General features: G+C 39.5%; 1 protein-coding gene across 1 annotated transcript; it reads left to right on the forward strand.

Moving 5' to 3' along the window:
- The first annotated feature begins 7,937 nt into the window (after positions 1 to 7,937).
- Positions 7,938 to 9,467, forward strand: LOC113272790. Its single transcript, XM_026522587.1, has one exon. It carries the CDS (start codon positions 7,938 to 7,940, stop codon positions 9,465 to 9,467), a length of 1,530 nt encoding a protein of 509 aa, XP_026378372.1.
- The last annotated feature ends 370 nt before the right edge of the window (positions 9,468 to 9,837 follow it).

The following is a 9,837-nucleotide window of genomic DNA, read 5'->3' on the forward strand; positions in this document are numbered from 1 at the left end:
AAACACTTAGTTCAGAGAATCAAGTTTCTCTGCTCTTGCGAAAAGCCTAAAATCGACTAAACGATTCAATTTGATTATAATTTTAATTTTCATTACAGAATCAAAAGCTTATAAAGCCCTCACTCACTACCTAACATCCAACGGCTAAACATCCCCCAGGTGGTTACATCTCAACCGCTCACTGCAACTTACTACTAGCTAGCACTCTTAACTATACTAAATACAAATATTACTAAAAACATATACATACACGATAAGGGGAACCCTCTCACATATAGCAGGTACATGACATTCCCTTCCCCTTCGAAACATCCTTGTCCTCGAGGATGAGTGGCGAGTCGGCAACCTCAGTTACGCAAAGTTGGGTTGGAGCCTGGAGGTGCAGCTGTGAAGACGTGAAACCAATTTTGTATTGTCCACTATCTCCTTTTAGTTGTTGAATCATATACAAGAGCCAAAACCGATGTGATAGAACAAGTGAGACACCCTTGGTAACTGACAACTCTTGTGTAAAGTCCTGAATAAGAAGTGCTGCTCCCTTGCCAGCTAAAGTAAAAATATAATTATCCAAGTACTGCCCACGCCGTACTGCTCCCTTGACCTGTACAGTGCTTATCACCCTATCAGAGAGTTGCTTGAGCTGGAATGACATCCTCTTCACAACAGCCCACTGATTTATAACCGTAATGTGAAGGCCAGCCAGGAAGTACTTTGTTCGCATTCCTCTCCGAAGGAATTTTACCCTGTTATACCCTGTCTCTGGCCTATTCTCAGCACTAGGTTCTGTCAAGCTCGGACAGTCTCCTGGAAGGTACATAAGAGCTGTCACTTGGCTGCAAGAAGAACGAAAATAACAAGCACAACAAGACATGCGCAGACAACTCCATTTAGAGTACCTAACTGACAATAGAACTCTCATTCGAACCACAGTAGGATATTAAAGTAGCACGAGTTTGACATGGATTCCGACTATCCAAACAAGTGCACCAACGAGACAGATATTCCCTTTCCCCATTAGATAAGACAGCCCACACATAAAATGGTAACAAAGAAGAAGGTAGCGAGTGGAATTGCATATGTATAGACTTATCTGTTGATCGCCACAAGAATAACAGCCACAGTGCAAGGAGTATAGAGATATCCAGCTCGTATGATTAACCATACAAAAAAGTCTACCTGCAGCAGCCAAGTACCAACCGAGAAAGCTCATGAGGCGTGCTGTAATTTGTTTATGGACGTCAGGTTTGCAGAACAGAATGCTCTTAGAAGTCCATTTTTTGTCAATTGACACCACTGCGATAAATCTCATATCATTCCGGATAAAATTTCTCACACTCCACCACCCAGTTGGAATCAATTTGAATTTCCACCTCAAGAACTCGAACCGAAACAGCACGTCTAGAATCTGAATTAGGTTGAGTAAGACTTGAGTTTCCATCAGCCATATGATAACTGAAATGGTCCAATTCACATTTTTGACACTCCTTACACCTGTAGAGTACAATTTGTATTTCCATCTCAAAAAGTCCACTAACTTGGACACTCGTGTAGCATGTGGAACCTGTAAATATGCAATTGCATTGACTGACCGAAGAAGCTCCCTGGGATGTTCTAACTTCTTAAAAAGACTATGTAGCATGTCACAGTCATGTCCCATAACTATAACCATGAATAAGTCAATGCAGGGAACTTCTATATTGACAGATAAGACATGCTTCAGCTGCAAGAATGTACTGACCCCATGCGACATCTACACCAACATGCTATCACCATTCTTGACTAACATCAATGAGACCGAATGCATTACCAACAAATGTAGTCTATATCCATGATTAATAACTAGCTTGCGACCATTATTTCCATAGCAGTCAACCATTAGTATCGAACACATAAAGAATACCAACAACCCAGAAGTATTTTTTCCAAAAAAGAACTCATAAACAGCAGTAATATAAGATAACCAGTTACTAACTTTGAACTTTTTTCCACGATCAATTAAGCAACAAGTATAAACAAGTATAATATTAGTCCATTGGACATTGTGCTGCATCGATATTTTAGCACACCACTTGCAAGCAGCATGGCAGTCACCAGCTCCAACAAACAAAAACACCTTTAAATACCTAAGCTCTAGCATTAGGTTATCCTTGGGCTCAATAATTTGAGGAATTCTGAAGAAGCTAAAGCAACTTCTGGAAGGTGTAAGCAGCAGCATAGAAGTATAAACATGAATTCCAACCACAACATGATCTGTACTTAGAGAATGAATCAGTTGTAAAGATATCACTCCAGCTGGTATAGAATTGGTGTTAAAAATTTTATGGCAGGATACCAAATTATCTGTAGCTGTGAAAGAACAAAAGCTTCGTCCCTCATATCAAGCATGTGAACCAACAACTGACCAGCCTGCACAATATCATCTACTCTAGTAAACAAGAGTATGCAAAATCTATCTCTCTCAGGCATGTGAATAACCAACTGACTATCACCTTGAATATCCGCATGATAAACAACACCAATAAGAACCATCGAATGGATAACCCAAATTGATTCGTACCCGAGGTTAACAAGCAATCGAATGCACAATTCCCATTAAGAAAACGAGGTGAAAATGGCGCACTTACCTCGATCAAATAATGAACAAGTATCATCCAAATAAAGATAGAAATAAACAGTGACCAGCAAACTCCTAGCACTAAGAATAACCCTACTCATAGATGGTGTTCCAGCAATTGAAGCAGTAATAAACAAATCTCGGAAGTATCCCAACTTAGAATCAGCCGGCAATGTCTCTTTTCCATGATCAAAAACTCTATCCATTTTGAGCTGCCAGAAAAAATCAACTCCAGTAGGACTCAAATTCAGTCTTACTGTCAGACATTTTGATGCAGCGGATATTAGCGAAAGTAAAGAAAAGAGAGACGTTGTTCAGACTTCAAATATTCCTAGGAATATCGACTATGAACATCGATTAATATCTAGACTTTGGTTTCCCAACTTTAGATAAAAAATCGATTAAACTTGAACAAAGTTTGATAAAGAAGATATATTAATTAAATTATCCCCCTTAAACAATTTATGGTGGACTCTTTTATAGACTTGGGGAAAAACCCTAACTTGCTAGTCAAGAAAGGATGAAAAAAACCCCTAAACCGACTCAGACCCTAATTTGCTATTTTTGGTAAATTTTGGTCGACCTAAAATAATAAAAGTACTCATAAAATAAAACAATCCGCCTCAAACGGCGACCCAAACAGACTCCTAAAGAAGAAGTTATTAACAAAATAAGAACTTTCCTAAAATAGCAAAAACGCCTGTTTGATGCCCTAAACGATGGAATTTGGCTAAATTCTGAAGACCAAGGAAATCAAAGATTCCTTGTCATGTTCTTTGGCTTGTTTCCCATCGAAATGGACTCCTAATGATCTAAATTACGACACTTGGATGTTTAGCCTCCAAATAGGATATAGCCTGCTCATCTGCATCACATTTTATCAATCCACAGTCTGGTAATATTAATAACACTCCAGTAGTTGGTATACAATCTATGGAATCACCAGACCAAGAAGATGACTAGTACCCATTCTTAGAGAGCAGTTCAAACAAAGATATTCCATCGCATTTATCCATTAAAATTGAACCAAAATTTAGTGCAAACGAACATGAAGTAATCTTATCAAAATCAAATTCATAAACACCAATCACATAACACAACTTCTTGACGAGTTGGACATCTTTTCCTGGATCAAATATGCTACGAGAATCATCAAAGAGAAGAATAAAACATTTCTTACTAATTAGTTTACTATGATAAATGACCAATTCCTTCGAACATTCAGGTTTCGCAACCTCAGAACTCATAATTTCTTTAGATTGAGAATGCAACGCAGCAGGCAAATCTTCCTCAACATCGAAGAAAAACGAAGAAATGAGAAACTCGAAATCGAGACAATCACCATCTTCTTCAGTTTCAATAAAGAAAAGTTTGGGTATAAACTCCAAGTCAGGAGAATCTAAAGAATCAATAATCAATTCTTCAGCCACAGACAACTCTTCAGTCTTTGTTTCTTCTGGAATCACAGCTTCTTCAACTGTTGGTTCTTCAGAGTGAATTTCTTCTTGAATCTGTTGATGATTGTATCCAAGTAAACTAATAATACGGTTCAGCTGGGAATCTATAATAGTGAATGAAGATTTCAACGAATTGATCTCATCTTTGAGTTTAGTGATAGCTTCACCTTTTTGATGAACCGCGTTTGAGAGATCTGTAATTTGTTGTTCAGAAGCCATGGATACAGGTTCCAGGATGGACTCTGATACCAATTATCATGTACCAAGGAGGTACAATGACAAGATAAACACTTGATTCAGAGAATCAAGTTTCTCTGCTCTTGCGAACAACCTAAAATCGACTAAACGATTCAATTTGATTATAATTTTGATTTTTGTTACAGGATCAAAAGCTTATAAAGCCCTCACTCACTACCTAGCATCCAACGGCTAAACAACCCCTAGGTGGTTACATCTCAACCGCTCACTACAACTTACTACTAACTAGCACTCTTAACTATACTAAATACAAATATTACTAAAAACACATACATACACGATAAGGGGAACCCTCTCACATATAGTAGGTACATGAGGTTTCTACAATGAAATCAATTCTGGAGCAGAAATAGGCAAGGAATATTAAAAGACAAATTCACGGCTTAATGGACCAAAATGAGGTTACTATTGTCCTACTATTCAGTTATGACCAACTTAAGATACAAATTTAAAGAGTCCTTATAATCAACAGCAGACAATATCTCAACCTCACAGTGTCAGTAGTTTGACAGAATCACTAACTGGCTGTGTAAACTATGAAGTTGGATTATAATTTCCTGAATACTGCCCCGAGCCTTCAAATACCATAAATCGTGGGTATTCATATCTGCAACCATTTTGGGTCTCCGATCATATTCAAACATCCAAGATCCTTATTGCATTGTCTTCTGCTTTACCCCATTAGCTGAAGGTTTGAGAATTTCTAAGGAAGAAAAGTATATACCAAAAAGGTACATGCCGTAAACAATGAAAAACAATTAAGCATTTAGTGGCTGACCTGATAGATTAGGCAATGTGTAGACCATTTCGAATCTAAATTGTGTTATAGCAGGGAGCAGCTAGAGTAGGTGATGCACCAACATTTGTTAGTGAATATTTTTAGATGTAGTACGGGCATATATCACAACTCTATAGTAGGAAACTCACCTCCAGTTTTGAGCTTTAACACATCTGGAAGAAAGCTTCTTGTTAGGTTAACAACTTATTTTCCACGGAAAAACAACGAGACATTACCTTTAGTGCATCTATTAATCGATAATCATACCTCTGTTGCAGTGGAAGGAAAAGTAACTATAAACAATCTTCAAGTATTGGCGGTAGGGTTGATGTGGATGGAGCAATGGTGGCAATGGCGTTTTCTTTAAATGATTTTGGATTTGGTTCACTTCTGGGAGTCAACTTGTGTTTCCTTGGGGGAAAAAAGAGAAAAAAAGTGAGACTATAAACAGTCAAAAATGGAAATTAGCAACTGTTAAGGAAAATGAATGGGTAACCAACTTCAACTAAACATCAATTATATAATATCGAGCCAATTCTATGGAGGATCAACTGACTCCGAATTCTTTTCTAAGAAAGTGATGTGCATGATTTGAAGGAGAATCAAATCAACGCCTATACATATAATTCATAATCCAAAAACAACGGCAAACTATCCTAGATCGATAGTGTTTGTACCCTATCCAAAATAGCACTCGTACGTATCGCATGAAGCTTATAATGGAAGTTTAAATCCGGTTTATTGTGGAAGCCGGTTGGTTTATTCGGGAAACCGGTGGGTTTGTTTTGGAAACCCACAAGACTTATTGTAGAAGTCTGGATTGGTTTATTATGGAGACCGGAGGGCTTATGGTAGAAACCCACTTGGCTTAATATGGAAACCCAAATTGGTTTATGGTAGAAATCCACCTGGCTTAATATGGAACCCCAAATGTCCATGGGTAAAAAGATCTTAATAGAGAGGTTAAGATTTTTATGGAATAATTATTATAGATAATTATTAAATATTATTTAAGATAAATCCTGATGGAAGGAGGATAATTATCTTAAGTAGTAATAATTATTATTCAAGATAATAATTATTTAGGATAAATGTGGATTATGATAAATATTATTGTTTATCATGAATCTGGTTGTTATTTGGGATGAATACAAATGAGGGAGGTTATTTGGATAACTATTGAAACCCTAAAGTTACATCTCTTTCTGCATATATATAGAGGTTAAATCTCAACCCAAAGAGAAAAAAACGATTCTTTTCACCACAATATACTTGCATAGAACATCCGCTGACTTTAGCATCGGAGTGTTTTTGCAGGTACCCCCACCACTCTGATCAATTCTTTGGAGATTCTTCGTCAACGGCAACGATTGGATCAACCTTCCCGCATCTCGAAGATTGTTGGAGTGAATATTTTTGCAACAACATCTTTTGGCGCCGGCTAAGGGGACTACGAAGAAAAGATCGTGCTCCCCAATTGATAGAAGTCGTTCTCAAGTGATTTTCGAAACTAGGGTTTCAAAATCATTGTGAACAAGGAGTTACAGAAGGTTTCACAACCTTTATAGAAGTTGCAGGAAGTCCCAGCGACGTAACAGAAAGTTACAGGAGCTTCTGAACACTTTCAGAAAGTTACAGGAGGTTCAAACAACGTACCAAAAAGTTGTTGTTTTTCCAACGACGTACCAAAAAGTTGCAGGGATTATTGAACACTTTCAAAAAAGTTGCTGAAAGATCCAGAACTTTTTTAGAAGGTTGCGGGAAGGTCCAAAAACGTCGCAGAAGGTTCTGCCAAAGTTGTAAAATAAAAGTTTGAAAGAAAAGAGAAACAAATGGAGGCATCAGGAGCAGATCGACATGAGATGGATGTAGATCTACCTGCTGGGAATCAATCGAATCAACAAGCAAATACTCGAACTTTGAGAAGCGTTGTTGTCCAAAGCTTCGACGAGAGGGATGGGAGATCGGCGTCGGTGTCATCAACAGCATCAGCTTCTCGTTCACGTTCAGAGGAGTTTGTTCCTAGGGTGAACTACGTGTTGGTAAATAGATCTCCACCTCCTACCACCAGCAGAAGAGACCGTCGTCAAGGAGAATCTTCAGGCCAACATCCGAGCAACCAGGTCCTTCGAGAAGGGGATATTGCTAGCAGAGGTGTGCGTGCTCGAGCTAACAATCCACCTGTTAGTCAGGCAAACACCACACCAGCCGGACAGACCAGCGTTCCACCTACGGGAAATAACCCGCTGGTGATGCCTATCGATTTAACAGTTCGTGAGCGGATGCAGGAACTGGAAAGAGAGAACAAACGACTCAAAGTTGATTTGGAGAAAAGAAGGGAGCTTGAAGCACCAGAAAACTCACGTTCTGGAAGTGGAAGGACAAATCATCACCGAGGTCCAGATAGTCCACGAAGAAGAAACGAAGTTATTGATATGATCGTTGGCGAAGTAGGTATGATGGAAGAAGAGTTGAGGATGAAAGGGACCATTTACAAAGTCTTAGTCGACGAGGAAATAACCTTTATGAACGTTATACTCCAAATGATGATTATTATTATGGAGTTGAAAGAGGTAGTCAGGCAGGGACCAGTCGTAGGAGGCAGGGACTGAGAATTGATCGAACCAATGATGGGTACTCAAAGAGATCAAGGCGTGAAAGAGATCATTCCAAAAGGAGAACAGACCTTGTTAGGAATGAACGAATTCGCAAGGAAACGTAGGATGACTCGGAGAAGGACGAAGTGCTTAGCAGAAAGAAGCTTAGCGCCATGATTGATGAGTTGTTAACGTAAAAGCAATCTAGAGATGAAGAGCAGCAAATCTTATCCATGAAGAAGTCAATGGATTCTCCATTTGTTGGGAAGATAAGGAGATTCCTCCCACCCTCAAACTTCAGCCAGCCTCAGTTCAAAGAATTTTTTGACGGCAATAATGGGAATCCGGTGGAGCACGTCCAGCGTTTTCAAGCCTCGATGAGTTTGTGGGGATACAGTGACGAACTAATTTGCAGAACTTTTCCAATGACGTTGACGGGTAAGGCTCTAACTTGGTTCTCACATTTAGAGTCTAATTCAATCAAGGATTTTGGAATGTTGTCGGATGCCTTTTTCGAGCAGTACAAGATTAATCTCTGGAGCAAGAAGGGAAGCAGTCATTTATTCCTCTTGCATAGGGAACCTGGCGAATTTCTAGGTGATTTTAATATAAGGTTCCGTCAGGAAGTAAGCGAAGTTGGAAAAGTTGATGAGAGTTTCGTGATAGAAGCATACAAAAATGCAATGGAGTATGATGAATTCGGAATTTACAATTCATTAACAGTCCAACCAGTTGGAAGCCTCAGAGAGCTGTATGACAGGTCTGATAGATATGCTAAGGCAGATAAAGAAAAGAAAGCAAAGTTGTCGCGAACAGCAAGAAGGACAATGGTCGAGGGACCGGCGAAACCGATACAACAATTTGAAGGTAATACCAAAAACAAGAGCCATGAAGGTCCAGCAAGGAAGGTGAGAAACGATGAAGATTCGCGTAAGCCGCAAGAAAAGCAAAGAGTAAAGTTTCCCAAGCTGAATATTGTACTTGGGGAACTTTTTAAGAAGATTAAAGACTCGTTGCCCATTCCGGAGCCCCTACCAGCGGAAACAAGAGATAAGAGAGATAAAAATAAATATTGTACTCATCACAAAGATCATGGGAACAATACAGATACTTGTCGTGCTCTCGCAGCGAAAGTCCAGAAAATGATTGAAGAAGGAAAGCTGCGGCAATACGTGAAGAATAGTCCGGCACAAGTCAACACACTAGCCAACACTCTATATTTACGAGAGATTAGAGTGATCCACGCAATAGTTAACACAACTTCGAGAAAGGCTCAGGAGAATGCTACACGGTTGAAGTTACGTCATATTAACGATTGGCGAGTATCGAACAAGGTCGATTATGCCAGTCTGATTGGTATGGAGACCTTGGAAGAGGGGAAGACTGAGATTTCTTTTTCGAACGCTGATCTTGCTGGAGTATATCAACCACATAATGATGCAATCGTGATTCTAGCTCTCATTGGGATGTATAAGGTACGTCGATTTCTGGTTGATACTGGAAGTTCAATTAGCGTCATATTCTCGGGAGCATACTCTTCAATGAATTTGTGCGAGAGGCAAGTAGAAGCAGATGATAACCCTATCATTGGATTCAGTGGGGAAACGATGACAGCAATAGGAAGCATTAATCTGCCTACGATGGTGGGAGGAAGGACGGTTATGCAATATTTCTCGTTGCTAGATTGTCGTGCACCCTACAACGCTATCTTAGGGCGTGATTGGATCCATGCAATGGAGGCGGTAACTTCCAATGTCCACTAGTTCTTGAAGTTCATTACTCCAGCAGGGGTGATGAAGGTTAGAAGCGACCAGGTGGCATCTCATAAATGTCACGAAAGCGAAATGGAGGAGTATAGAAAGTCAGAACTAAAGGGTTCAGAAATACTCCAGGTGGAAAAGAAATTGTAGAAATCACAGTGCTTCCCGACCTCTTATCAAGGAAGAGGAAAGGAAGGACCACCAATTATTGAGGAGTTGTGGAAGTGCAAATTGGGGATCAGAAGGAGCAGACAACGTTTATCGGAGCAGAATTGCCGTTAGGCGAAAGTGAAAGCTTGATCACCCTACTGAAAAATAATAAAGATGTCTTCGCTTGGAGTCTCAGGGACATGCCATGTATTGACCCCGACAT

The sequence above is a fragment of the Papaver somniferum genome, chromosome 4, assembly GCF_003573695.1.
Source record: "Papaver somniferum cultivar HN1 chromosome 4, ASM357369v1, whole genome shotgun sequence".
Classification (NCBI taxonomy): domain Eukaryota; kingdom Viridiplantae; phylum Streptophyta; class Magnoliopsida; order Ranunculales; family Papaveraceae; genus Papaver; species Papaver somniferum.

What these genes read in the sequence shown, in the direction of transcription:
- LOC113272790 (XM_026522587.1), top strand. Translation starts at nt 7,938, where the DNA reads ATGAAGAAGTCAATGGATTCTCCATTTGTTGGGAAGATAAGGAGATTC.